This window comes from Gallus gallus, chromosome 2 (genome assembly GCF_016699485.2).
Source record: "Gallus gallus isolate bGalGal1 chromosome 2, bGalGal1.mat.broiler.GRCg7b, whole genome shotgun sequence".
Classification (NCBI taxonomy): Eukaryota; Metazoa; Chordata; class Aves; order Galliformes; family Phasianidae; genus Gallus; species Gallus gallus.
Window position 1 is genome coordinate 15,967,311 of NC_052533.1, and position 14,851 is coordinate 15,982,161.

Here is a 14,851-nt window from a genome sequence, read left to right on the forward strand (position 1 = left end):
AGAGGAAAGCAACAGCCAAATTTCTTCAGAGGTCATATTTTCTTTTATTAGTAACATTTGTTTCATTCTTAAGCAACATACTTTTTTTAATTTCTATAGGTAAATTCTTGAGGTTCTTGAACTCTATTTTGGGAATCAGACAGTACAAGCAACGGAAATCAAACACTTCAGTTTCTTGCACTTCATGAGCTCTTGAAAGAGGCTTTGTTACATTGTGTAGATATCTGTATACAATATCTTTAAAATCCCCCAGAACCTATTTGTGCTGTTTCATGCCTGATGCGTCTTGAACTCATAACCGATCTTTTCTGTAGAATATTTCTCTTGTGGTGTAAATAAGTTCACATTTCCTTCTGGTGAATGCAGTGAATTTTCTCTTGAATTTCCTTCACAAAATAATAGCATAAGATGGTGCTGTCTCTGAAGTCAGCTGTCTGGCTGAGCTTATTAAAGCTGGGGATTTTGCCTTTTTTGTAGGTCAGGTGGACTTCCTTGCAGGTAGGCTGTACCACGTGCGTTGCTCAGGATCTCTTCAGCACTGTTATTTGATTCATTGTAACTTGTTCGTATGGAAGGCTCATTAAATACACTTTCTTTATGGAAGTAGTAGTAGCATAGTTTATTTCTAAAACAGAGCAAGTTAATCACCATAGTCCCATAAAATTGTTTAATTTCAGGGGAGCTTGTATAGATTATATATATATAGCAAGACAAGGAAATCTGCTGTTTTGGAGAATGACAATAAGGGATAATATTGAAGTTGGATGTAGGAGCAAAATTAAGAAGAGTGAGATTTTTATTCCCCCCTCCCCCCCTTTTATTTAGGGAATGTAGAGAGCATCTCAGTGTTAGTTTCTTAAGTTTCTTTGGTTAACACTACAGTTTATGGTCTGGGTGTATGAGCCTTCAGAGAAAGTGTGTATTTACCAGAATGTGTTAATGTTTATTCTGATTTTTGTTAATCTGTAGATGTTAATTATCTATGTATTTTACTGTTATAGACAACTAAGTTGGAAGCTGTAGATAGTTTTACAGATAGCAAAACAGATTTTACTTTCCAAATTCGAAGATAAACAAGTAAGCTTGGAATCAAGCAGGAAATCAAGATCCTTTCTCTGCACAGTTTGCTGTCCCACATATTGCCTGGTTTCACTGAACAGGCTGAGACTGAAACTTATGCCCTTACCCAATATTTTGTCACGTCAAACAGGGTTTTTGCTGAAAGCAGATACCATATTTGTTGGATTGCTGGACTGAGTTGATTCATCAAATCCAGTGTTTCAATTGGCTTGTCTTTGACTGGAAAGCCTCTCTTTTTTTTTTTTTTTTTTTTTAATCTTATGGCAGTTTTTTCCTTATATTGCCAGCAATAAAGTCTTTGCAATTGCTTTTGGGGATTTCTTCGGGGATTTCACTGCTCTCAGGTGTAATATGAATGAAATCCTGTTCTGTGTTAATTTGCCATTTACTGATGCTGGCCTTAGCAAGGGTGTTGCTGCCTTCCTGCAAGTAATCTGTGCAAGCCGGAAGCGTGCACAAGAATGCACACACCAGCATTGTGCGTGAAGCAGCCAGGAGGGTTGTGGTTTCACCAAATGTGCTGGGAAGATGGGATTGGGAAGTGGTAAGGGATGTGGGAGGGGCTGCTCCCTCATGTTTGCACTTTTCATCATATAAAGTAATTCCAGTCTGCGTTGCTGCCATCTATGTATGTGTATAATGCTGATTTGTCCTCCAACCCGAGCTTCTCTTCATTTCAAATGAAGTGTTAGTAGATTAAACCACAAACTGAAAAGGCAAAAAAGGGAAGCAATGTCAAAATTGCAGAAGACTGTTGCTAATAACAAGCAGTTCTGCATTCCTTTTCTCTTGTGTTCTCTGAAATAGCAGCTACAGGTGGCCTGTGGAGTTGGAGCCTATGTCTGTTCTTGTCTGAAAGAACCTGGAGCCAAACGAAAAAATGACCAATTTGTACATCTTTGCAGCATAGTGCATTAGTTTGGAGGACATTTATGACATAATAATAATTTAAGCATTATTAAAACTGTCATATGGAATAACCTGAAACTCTATCATTAAAAATGGTGGCATCATTTTAGGATTTTTTAGAGCAGGGGTAGAGCTGCACAGAAAAGGAGGACTTCTTGCTGCATTGTTGCTGCACTGCACTTGGCCTTGGGACTGCTTCTGAGAAGGCAAATAGTTAAAGTTTAACACCACATCCCGTTGGTCCACTGTTTCTTTCATATGATTTGGAGCTGACAGATAGCAGAGGCAGCTAATCATTAACAGTTCCTTCAACCTCCGAGCTCAGTTTTGCTTCTGGAATTAGCTGGCATGTTCCCTTGCACCTAGATATAAGGGCAAAGGCATTTGTTTAATGACTTAGCTTAAATTTGCTTCCCAAAGAAAACATGTGCTTCTAGAAGGACTGTCTCCTCCAAATCAGTACAGTGCTGGGCATCTTCCTACTGGATTGTGTTGTTCAGGACTGACTATCCTGTCTCTATTCTCCAAACCTTAACGTTTTGCCACACTTACTGCAGCAGAGGCCACGTGGACTTGAAGCTGGTCTGACTGTTTCCTAGTGCATGTTACTCCGCCTTAATCCAGGCCTGTTTGCTGTGGCTTGCATCTCTCCATCTTTGAGGTTTAGAAGTAGGTTTTGTGCATCACATCACAAACTGCTTACTGCTGTTAGGGTATCAGTGACTAAACAATAAAATTTCACATTGACATCAAACAAATAGATACAGATACCAATGTTGAAATCACAGAATCACAGGATTGCGGAGATTGGAATGGACCTTAAGAGATCATAGAGCCCAACTCCCCTCCTAAAATAGGTACCCTACAATAGATCACACAGGTAGGTGTCCGGATGGGTCTTGAATATCTCCATAGAAGGAGACTCCACAACCTCTCTGGGCAAACTGTTCCAGTGCTCTACCACCCTTACCATAAAGAAGCAGCTAGCAGTTAACATGCAATCTGTATTGATCTATTAAAGGTCACTTCTGCTGAGGAAGCAAAATGTTGTTCAGTAGCTGATGGGCAGCATATTGTCCTGCTCAAGCATATGCTTTGCACAGGGCAAAACACTGCCTTGTGTTTCTAGTGCACCATATGTGGTAAGGAAGAGTTGCAGTCGTATTTGCTTTGAAGAGCAAATGAGTGTCTTGCACAGGCACGCCTGCATGCCATTCACAATATACATGTATACCATCAATTTCTGGCCCTGAACTAAAATACAGATAGCGTTCTCTTTGCTTGGTCTGAAATCTGTGGAAAGACTTTACAAATCTCTGCTCTGTGTTTAATTTTGGATAAGCTGTCTGATATAATTAATACTTGCTCTTTTCCTGTTCTGAGGACTTTTTTCCATAAACAAGAATTTGCTGTAGAACTACTTCAGTCATTTTCGAAAGCATGTGTGGTACAGCATCTGTTCCTGGAATCTCTTATCCTCTGCTCTAGTAATTGATGGAATTTTCATTGTTCGTTGCAGGGAGGAAAAGTCGGTCTTATGGACCACCTGCCAGGAAAAGATGAATCTTTTTGTACAGTGAAGGGCTTAGGGTTTTTTTCCTTTGCCATTAACATTAAGAGAACTCTTAGTATTAAGGATGTGTTTTTGTCCATGCTGTGCAAAGGATGAATTTATTTGTAGCAACGGATTCTGCTCATAAAAGTGAAGCAGAATTATGTATTTTTATGTGCATAAGAGTATTTTAAAGCATCCTCTTTTGAAATATTGTACTACATGCCTTAAATTGGCATCCTCCTTGGTATCCCCTGCTGTTTGGGCGGCTGAAGTAGCGGTGGTTTTTTGTTTTTGATGTTGTTTTTACCTACGCTGTTGTCACGTATTCAAAATGTGAGGAGTTGTACCTTGGAGTTCTGCAAGATAGTTTGAGATCTTGCATTTTAGTGGCTCATTGAAAGGATTTGTGTTACACAGGGCAATTGGAAGATAATCTAAGAACATACAGCAGAATACTCAAATAATAGTTGTTGATCTTGCTGAAAGCCAGCTAAAGGACAGAACTTACATGTATATTGGAGCCTCTGAAAGGGAAAGAACAAATAATTGCTGGAGCTGAAGAAACACAGGTAGTCTTGTTCTGAAGTCTTTGCTCTGTCTTGTGAAATTGGCTGCCAGAACAAACGTGGGTGCAGTGGTTGATATTTGATACTGATATAATGGCAAGTACGTGGTGTCTGGGATTGTCTCATTTGGAAAGGTGCCTTTTTTTGCCCCCGACTGGTATTTTCCAGTGCCTGAGTATTAGAACAATGGTGCTTGTTCCACAGCTGTGTTGGGATATGGAATGAACTTATCCCAAATAAGCTAATGCAATCACACACATTTAATATCTTATTTTGCTCTGGAACAAAAATCATAATTCTTATTTCTGTTAAGGTTCCTTACTTTTGGAAGTAAAAGGCCCTTTTGCAATGTTACAAGCTATCTGTTATTTAGCTTTTAGCTGTGAAAACAAGCTTGCTCAATATTCACTTGTGTTCCCACTTGCAATCTGCAATGCCATGTAATGAAGCTGTTAAGAAGGATTTTATTTCTTTCTGTTTCTAAGAAAATTAAAGATCCTACAAGCACGTACACCAGATAAAGGAAAAATAATTTCATCAAGTTGAGGAATTTCATAGTAAACTCTAAACACTGCAAGCTGTCTTTCCTAGAGATTGGAAATGGCCATTTCTTTGATGCTTACCTTTCTCTTTTTCATCCTGCCTCATGTAGAGTCAGATACAATCTGATTGTAATTCTTCATCTTTGATTCTATTTCACTGAAGATAACCTTGCACTTAATATCCACTTTAACTTAGGCCATTTCTAGAGATGTACCCAAACCTACTGGAGGGTGCAGAGTTTTTCCTTCTTCCTCAGCTTTGACACTGTTTCTCCGTAAGAAATTGATGCTTACACACTAAGCGTTATTTTCCTCAGTAGTGATTCAATAGGTTTTATTCAAAGTGACGAAGAGCGGTGGTTTTTGTCAGATATGATCTTCTGCAGTGGTATCCTGAGGTGCCAGTAACTACTTAAATCAGGAAATTAAATCTCTGCATTTGAAATAGATTTTCTAGAAGTGGGATTTCCTGTGGCTGCCTGGCGCTCCATCTGTATGTGTTCTCCCTTGGATAGGGTTTAAGCAGTGGTTCTCTTGCACACTGAAAGCACGTGTGTGTTATGTGAAGCTCTGTTTGATCCTACACAGACTGCAGGGCTGACCTTTCATTCCTCTTTAGGTATTTCCTAACAAAATGATGGAGCTGGGCATGAATGTGGCTTCTATATTCCTTAATATCATCTTTAAAGCTCTAAAGGTGCTGTAGACTGTGTGAGTGAAACTACCCTCTGTGCTGTGCCTGGCGGTTCCCATTGCAGACTGTGACATGCACTGATGACTGCTGAAAATATTGCCTCCCAGCTTCCCAAGCCTTGTGCCCTCTGGGGCTGTGGGCAGACTGCTGAGCTTGCCTGCCCTGGGTTCCCAGCTGGCGAGCTGGGGTCATTTATCACTGTTGTCAGTCATATGAATGTTGAGGGTTAATCTGCACATGCTGTATCTGCATAGTGTCTTTAGAGCGTCAAGGCAATAATGTATAATTGTAATTTTATTATTAATATTGGTTATTTCATTAAAGTGTAATTTTCAAGCAATGTTCATGTTGATTAAACTCATTTTGTCAATGAACTGGCATCCTTCCAGCAGCATTATCTCGGTTCAAAATCTTTGTCTAATAGTGTGGCCTAAACATGTAGATAGATAGCTCTGGAAAGAAAATAACAAATGCCTAAAGAAACCCATCCTTTCTTGTTTTTAATCTAGACTGTGGACATCCATAAAGAAAAGGTTGCTCGCAGAGAGATAGGCATTTTGACGACCAATAAGAACACATCAAGAACTCACAAAATTATAGCGCCAGCGAACATGGAGCGTCCTGTAAGGTATATTCGAAAACCTATAGACTACACGGTGCTGGATGATGTTGGCCATGGCGTAAAGGTAAGAACACCTGAACACATGAGAACTTCAAGTAGAACAGACCAGGAGATAAGGTTAGGCGGAATGACCTTAAAATATCCACTCATTTACGTTAGAGAGGATTGTGGGTTAGACATGCTCCCACATACAAACGTTTCAATAACAGAATGGGTTGTTTTATAAAGATTTTTATTATTGTTGCTAATTTATTTAAGCAATGTTTGCCATAACTTTGTGACTAGCACTGCTAGTCAGGGTCTGGAAGTAATGGCTTATGATCTTAGCCTAGTGACTTGTCAGACAAGCCATGACTAAATTCTAAAGTTCTGACTACTTCCTCGCCTGATTAACTTTTCTGTCACTCCTTTTATTTCCTTAACTTTTAAGAAAAATTAAGTCATCTGTTTTAGGGGAACACGCTAATTGTTTTTCTGGTTTTTTTTTTTTTTTTTTTTTTGGAGGGGGTGGAATGACAGACAGGGGCTGGTAGGAGCAGGATTAGCTAGTTGGCATTGAAGTCTCAGTGGTACTTAACATCTCCCTCTCATTTGTGCATTTGGGCAGCCTTGTTTTCCTCCTCTCTGAATAAAAAGCCTTCGTAAATTACTGTCCGCTTCCCTTCCAGTGGTTATGGGTAAAATGAATTTAACACCCTTTTCTCCCTGGCTATCTTTTTATAGCAGATAATAACTTTGCATACCCCCCAAAGCTGGCCTTCAGGTGTATTCTGTTTACAGTACTTATCTTGAATAGTATTAAAAAGCTTTTATTCATGACCTGTGTATCCTCTACAGCCTGATGTCCTCTTGTCAGTCAGAGCAGCTAGATCAGCCCTTCATGAGCCCTTTGGCTGAGTTCCCGAGGAACAGATATTTCAGAATTAACACAGAAGAGTGCTAAAGTTGCATTGTAGTAACTCTGTGAATGCCCAGAGAAGTCTAATTCCGACACAAGCTGGAATGCATATCTATACCATAACTGCTCCAGGATATGAATCAATGTAGTGGCTTTTAGTTACCTGGTTTATTTTTTCACATTTTCTGGCCATCAGACCTGTATATAAACCTGTACTAATCCTGTAACTTTTAGGATTGTTTACACTTGTTATTTGAGGCAGGCTGGATGGAGCCCATCCTATGTAGAAATCTGAAAGATTAGCCCTGAATTGCTGCTAAACAGAAACAGTGGGGGCAGAGGAACTGTTGATTTTTCCGCATGCGTACAAGGAGAGAGCTCTATGAATACAGAATGCAGGAACTGACAAATTCAATGTCAAGATATTGGTTTCTGCATTTAAGTGCTCCAGGGGTCAGATGCTGCAGAAGGCATTTTTAAAAGCAGAATAATTATTGTTAGTCCTTGAAGCTAGTGCTTTGCTACACTACTTGCATTGCATAGCTGTAGCAGTTGCGTTTTCCAGTATAGTCATGCTCTTAGGAGTACTGGCATCTCTATAATTGTGAACCTTTTTATTGAGGGAGTGAAAAAGAGATGCCATCTACCTGTTTTTACACAGCTCTTCTTAATAAAGATATTTTTTTTTGGACTGTCAGTGATTTAATCTACTATAACAAACTTCATCTGTTTTGAGGTAAAATAGCATCCAGTAATAACCAAATTATCAACATTATTAAGTCAGCTACAAATTACATCTGGCTATTGTTTTTTTGAGTAATATGCCTAAGTCTGTTTTATAACTGTGGAATGCATGAAACACTAAGTAGAAAGGTGATGTTGTTGTTCAGTATGTAGGCTTTTTACACAAGTGAAATAAGCTGCTGGCCCAACCACAGGTAGGTAGTTGAAGGCACCTGTCGTACTTTTGACACCTTCATCAGTGTTGACCTTCAGTGGATGCTTTGTTGAGAAGGTTGGGCTGAGACAGTAAATGGCATAATTTCACGTTTAGCCAGTATTTTACTGTGTTTCCTAGAGTGTGACACAGATCACAGCTGTCACAGAGTTATTTCTAGATCTATCTGCATCCATGACAGGGGAACAGCAGGCCCACAGGCCCACTGGCCCAGAATAGGAGAAAAGGGGAAAAGGGGAAGGGTAAGGAGATGGGAGCTGCACCTAAAAACAGAACAACGGCAGTGATCTGAGGAGGAGCGTTAATTTACTAAATATGATATCAGAATGCAAGATAACACAATATAATGCAATATATAATTGGAATTGAAGCTAATAAATAAAATGAGAGAGAGAGTGTCCAAAACCAAAGGCCTTACTATGAATTGAAGGGGAAACTGCTGGAGAGCACACCCACACACTGCCAGGCAGCAAGTGAGAGGGAGAGTCCCCTGACTTGCTAGCTGCTTTATCTTCTCCTCTGAATGCAAAGCCCCCCAGAGTAGGTAGCCAGCTATTCAGAAAATCTGCTGTCCATGAAAGTGGGGCATTAATTCTTTAACTCCCAGTGCTTTGCATGATGTTATGATGTGGAATACCGATAACAAAAATCATAAAACTATGACGACAGCTTTAAAGGAAGTAGCAAACCAAGGTGTAGACCAACTTTAAGCAAATTCAACCAAAATAACTTCAGAAACTGGATTGAGAATCTGAGTTGCCTCTTAAACATAAAGATGAGGGAGAACCATACAAGAAATTGCATTGCACTGTCATGCCGGGAATGGTCTTAGGATATAGCTCAGAATGTAGTCAAGAAAGTAAGACTTAACAAAGATTTCTCTTGAGATTGCTAGGCAGCAACATCTCCACTAAGGCCTGGGAAATTGTATTTTTCTAGGCAAAAAAAAGTTTGAGTTTTCAGTTTTAACTATGGGTCCTTCATTGTCTCTGCTGTACAACGGTCAATAAAGTAAAATACAATGCATATGTTGGCATTTCAATATTAAGTAAAAATTATGCAGCACTTGGAAATACGTGTTTCGACAAAGGAACAAGAAGGAGAAATACAAGGAAGAAGATACAGTTTGGATTACAGCCCATCTCTGCTTTTATTTATTTCAAGAAATACTGATCCTGGCTAGCAAAGACCATCATTAAAATACGCAGTATATCTTAAGGAGCAATCTAGAGTTGTTTTATGTAAAAGTAATAAATGAAGTATAAATAAAAATAAACTCAAACTTCAGAAAAGAAAAGAAGAGAAAATGAAAGGGAAGGGAAGAAAAAAGGGAAGGGAAGGGAAGGGAAGGGAAGGGAAGGGAAGGGAAGGGAAGGGAAGGGAAGGGAAGGGAAGGGAAGGGAAGGGAAGGGAAGGGAAGGAAAGGAAAGGAAAGGAAAGGAAAGGAAAGGAAAGGAAAGGAAAGGAAAGGAAAGGAAAGGAAAGGAAAGGAAAGGAAAGGAAAGGAAAGGAAAGGAAAGGAAAGGAAAGGAAAGGAAAGGAAAGGAAAGGAAAGGAAAGGAAAGGAAAGGAAGAAGAGAAAATGAAAGGGAAGAAGAGAAAAGAAGAGAAAAGAAGAGAAAAGAAAAGAAAAGAAAAGAAAAGAAAAGAAAAGAAAAGAAAAGAAAAGAAAAGAAAAGAAAAGAAAAGAAAAGAAAAGAAAAGAAAAGAAAAAAGAGTGGTTATAAACTCCAGCAGAAGTACTTTCTTTCCCTGTACATTTTCTGTAGGCATGCTTGTTTTTCTTGTTTTGCTGTGATGCTTCTCATGGCTTTGTTGATGGCCACAAAGATAGATCCCTGTGCTGAGGATGCTGAGGAGGGCTCCATGTGCCCACCTCTTGCCTGCATCAGCAATTTTTGTGGGCTGGGAGGAACTGGTAGCAAGCAGTTGCTCTGTATAGTGGGTTTCTTCCCTCGTGGAAGACACCTTCTTGGAAGTGCCTTCTTCAAGCAGTGCTGTTTCCTAGCACCCCTTCCAGCAGTATGTTACAGAAAAGCTTCTGTAGACTATCCCAAGGTTGCTAAGATGCTTTCTCCTTTGGCCTGAAACTCCATGGCAGCCCCAAGCTGTGCTGGTTGCTCCACTCCTTACCCTTCCTTTTGAAGGGCCTCATATGGATGAAATGTCCGTAAGGAGAAAAGCTGCCTTTTTTTTTTTTTTTTTTTTTTTTTTTTTTTTTTTTTTTAATATACGCCTATGAAGTCAGGTCTAGCATGAGTCAGAATGGGGAGGACTTTCCTTTACTAGACAAACACTGCATGTAGATGGCCACAGGAAACATGCAGGCCATCCTTTTTGCCAGTCTTTTAAGTAGTTGCTCAGTTGTCACTCTCTGGGGATGGAGGAACATAGCTGCAGTCATTCTTGGTAAACGAGAGTAACGGTTGTGAAGTGAGAGCCCACCTTCCTGTGTAGAGAGCTTGGTTTGAATTATTAGACAGAGGTTACTGTAACATTTCCTTCCTTCTTTTCCCCTTCTTTTGTGAAGGGAGGGGGGGGGAGGTAATGTGCCAGCAAATAAATAGGTCAAATAGAATTACTCATACAGACCATCCTCAGTTTAAGAGGGGGAGGAGGAGGAGGAAGCTTGGAAGATGCATTGAAAGCCCTGGAGTTGGCCTTAGAATTTGTTGCAATCTTTTTTTTTTTTTTTTTTTTTTTTTTAATAGATGGCAGATGGAATTGCAGCAAAGTAGGAAATGGAAAGGATACCTTGAGGTGAAGGAATGGTGTTGAATACATGTGAAATTTAAATGTCGACTAGTTGTAATTAGAATGAGTTTGCAGTATGCAGCAAACAGTTCTAAAACTGTCTCAAACTGTGTCTGAAGATTGATCACTTTTCACCTGTTTGGAGAAAAGTTATGGAATTTCCTTGTGTTAAAGTGCAAGTATTTCACTGCACCACAGCTGTAAGAAGCTTTCAAGACCATGAGTCAAATGGGATCTAAGCACTAAAAAGTGTTAAATAGGAAAATGAAGGTTGGAAGGAGTCCTTTAAAGTAGGGATGGGGCCAGAATGGTGATTGCAGCAAGGACTCTTCTCTCACCTTTGCCATGCTTTTGCTCCAGTCACCTGGGGTCTGTGTGCTTACTGCTGCCTGTGCAAGATGAAAATGCAGATGAGGAGCTGGTGTGAGGGTGGAAAGCTACCTAGTCATGCCTGCTATCCCTTTAGGATACAACTCGATGTGCTGGCCACTTGAGTATTAACTTTTAAATAATTCACTGTAATAAAAATAAAGTGAGCCAGGGATCCCGAACCTGAGCCTCTGCTGCCTTTGTTCCTGCGTTAGCCTCTGTTGAACACTCTTGCTTCAAAGGATGTAATTTCATTAATGTCACAGCATCACTTGGGGGTCGTGGCCAAACAGTGAATATTGCTGTAGGGTAGAGAAGCTTCTCTGGGGAGAAAAAACAACCCTCCCTGCTGCCAGCTCTCATGACTGTTGTGAGTGTTGATGGCAAGTGCTTTTCACAGTGCACTTGCTACTGGAAGTTAGAAGTGTCTGTGGTGTCATCTGGTATAACATAGGTTTCAAGACTTCCTGGCTGCAAAGAAAACTCAGTGCTTTGTGATCTATTTATTTTCTAATTTGAAATATATATATATATGTATATATATATATATATATTGTTAGCCTTATTTTACTGTAGCTATTAAATATTACTAACTAAAAGAATTTGGAAAGGTTGAGGTGTTTCAAAACAGGAATCTGATGCATCTTTCTCTGACCAAGGCTATTGATTGATAAGTGCTGATGGAATGATATTAAATTTGCCCATCATCCACAGTTTCTGTATCTTAACAGCAGTTTAATATGTAAAAACATTTTAAAGTTAAATGACTTTGGAAACTAAAAACTAAAAATAAAAAAGAGGAAATAAGAGAAGCAAAGCAATTGTGATAAATAGTGACAAGCTACATCTGGTTACTGTTAACAGAAAGCAATGTAATTACTGAGCTGCAAATAATACCAGGAGATGTTACAGTTAAAGATGAAATTTAATTGCAGAAACTTTACCTACACATGTTCTGTTTTGTAAGAAATATTGATTTGGAGCCTATGTTCTTGCCACATAGCTGCCATACAATAACAATAACAAAATAAAGATCAAAAAAGCCTTTTGAACTGTTCCAGTAAGGAAACTGAGACACAGTAATGGTTTCTTTAAAAACAGCACAGAGCTGGTGGCAGAAGCGTGTTTCCCTCAGTGTCTGACACCCACATACAGGCTGCCTTCTGAAAAACAGCTTTGATTGCAGATGCCCTTCTCCCTAAGTCCCTGTCTTCATTTCTGTAAGGAAACTGTCTCCTAGACTGGTTCTTACTGCATTCTTTCCTCACATATCCCATCCGTTCCTATACAAATACCCTTCCTGCTGCTCTTCCTGCTCCCATTGTGTCACCTTGCCATAGTCCAAACCCAGACCTGCTCCACTGACAAGACAGGAGGCAATCCCTGTGCAAAACCAGTGAGGATGCCTCTGGGGCTGCAGATACACAGTAGCACTTCAGAAGGCGTTAGGGCCAGCTGCATTGCTCCTACGGTTGTCTCAGATAATTCTCCCTTGATTAATACAAGAAAAACCTTTCTTAAGCAGAAGGGAAGGTTGGCTAGAGAGTCATCAAGAGCAGTCATGCTTTTCTTTTGCAGTTAACGACAGTTTACTGTTCAAAGGTAATGACAGATCTAAGGATGGTTATTGCTTTTACAGAATGTACATATTGCAGTTCTGAGTTTGCCATGCACTTTCTATTAATGCAGATTAGACTGACAGCAGTTTTTAAACCTGTGTTTCCATTGGACAGCAGTTAAAGTTGATAGTCTTTAAGGACTGCTTTCAGTGATCCCACGCATGGCAGAATACAGAGTGAAATTGGCTCTTTGATTTCATGACTTGGAGAAATATTAACCACATAGAGGAGGGGAAGTACTGCTGACCTGCACAGAGATTTAAAGTTGCTACAACCTAAATTGAGGAGTTCCTAGCTGAAATGAATGGGAGAAGCTGCCTGGGCTTCAGCGTGGGGAGAATTTTGCTGCTGTGTGCACCTGGATTTTGTTATTTCCATGGTTTTAGATAGATTTGCTCATGTAAATGAGTTTCACGCAGTGTCAGTAGCTTTGGCTTTCCATACACAATTTTTAACTCAAGTAATAGCTTTCTGGTTCCCTGAATCATGACTAATGTTCACCCATGACTTCTTGCTTGGCATGGAAACTATTAAATGTTCTTCCAATGGCTGCCTCCTGAGGCCAGCAGCAGAGTCCTTCAGAAACCTGGATGTCCTTTGGCTATCAGTAGATACTTCTGATTGCCTCAGACTCCACCCATCCATGCCAGCCATGAATCTTCTGCCATTCACAGCCTTGTCCTTTTATTCACATACAGCAGAGTGCTGCCTCTGTGCACTTATTTTTCTGCTGTTTAGATGGCCAGAACTGAGCAGGCTGGAATTGCTGAAACGGTTGCCTTAAGCAAGGAAGCCTCTAACTTAAAGTCATTGTTTAGCTGTCCCAAAACATTGTTTGCTCTGTCCAAACATGCAGTCCAAACTTGAAAACTCAGTCTGAGTGCTCTGAAGTCCCTCCGTCAGTTACAGAAGTAGCCGTACCTTCGGCTATGATAAATCCCTCGTATGACTTGTAATCACCTGCTTTTTTCCATTGCTTGAAGTACATTACTTCCTTTCAGCCCAGTGCTGGCTGTCAGTCCTTGGCCAACTTGTCTCTTGTTAAAGCCCCGTGGATCTAACACTGCACTAGCTGTCATCCTTTGGAAGTGCAGGGAGGTTGGCTCCTGTTTCTTGAACCTGAAACTATGATTTCTGTCTCTTAATTCTGTGTCAGCCCTTCAAACTGTATCCATGTGCTTTGCACGTTCTTCCAAGAAAAGCAAGACTTCATTCTCATCTTTAAAACATCTCTCTGCTATGAGAGCAAGCAGTGAGAAACCCCAACCAGTAGTGCTGCTTAGCATGCTGTTTCATTCTGGGAGCATCCTAATCTGTATGGTTCTGTACTTCGACATAAAAAATGTCCCCAGCAAACCTATGCACTGTGGTGTTGTTCTAGAATACTGGAGGCTGTCTGCCATGTGTACAGTAACTCAACTAGCAGGAGGAGAGAGTCATGCTCATTGCAGCTTTTGCAAGAGTTTTCAGTACATGCCAAGAGCTCACTGCTGCTCTTTGTTTCACTTAGCTTTTCTGAAACCTTTTGCATCTCCTATCTCTTCATTTACAGACCCTCCTCCATACAGGCTTCCCTCTTCAAGCTGTGAACCTTGTGTACCACTGCCTTTTCCTCATGCCCTGTGTTTCCTTCTTTCCTGACTCCAACCTTCCTCTGCTGATGAGTCAGTTGGTCCTGGTGTGCATGCTCTGCTATCTGGCCTGGCAGCAGTTGGAGAGATGCTTGAACCTATGCTAAACGTATACCTGCTTTTCCCTTTGGTTTCCTGCTGCTCTCCCCCCCCCCCCTCCCCCCCTATTAAGGCTATATTGATACCAGACTGCTGCTTAAACTATTTCCAGCTTAAAGCAATTTTTGGAATTGTTTAGATAGCACTAAGTTTGGCTTTCAGACCAAGAAATGCAGCATGATTGACCTCTTAAGATCAGCCAATAAATACAAGAAAATGTCTCCTAATTAATTAGCTTACTAACCATGATTAAACCAGCCATATGGCTCATCTCCCTTTGATTCATCTGCGTTCCTGCCATACTTCTGTCTTCTGGATCCAGAGTTCCTCTCCCATAAGAATCCCCACTCCCTTTGTGTTCCTTCCTTCTGTGTTTTCCTGTCCATATGACTCCTGTTTATATTAACAGCAGCACAAGGGACGTGCACAGAGCTTTTCACTTATTGAAAGCAGAATGACAGCAACCACCAGCTATTCTGCATAATAAAGAAAAGTGTGCGTGTTTGTAGATCTGAATGTTATTTAGTTGGTACTGAAGGAGATGAAGGTCACCTG

General features: G+C 40.3%; 1 protein-coding gene across 17 annotated transcripts in view; it reads left to right on the forward strand.

Annotated features, from left to right (window-relative positions):
* Positions 1-14,851, forward strand: part of ABI1 (abl interactor 1) — an 80,179-nt gene that overhangs the window by 43,452 nt on the left and 21,876 nt on the right. For all 17 annotated transcript variants that reach the window (NM_001039281.3, XM_040680681.2, XM_040680723.2 and 14 more), the window contains exon 3: positions 5,856-6,032. In NM_001039281.3, the coding sequence (NP_001034370.3) occupies positions 5,856-6,032 (177 nt within the window). The remainder of the gene's footprint in view (positions 1-5,855; positions 6,033-14,851) is intronic.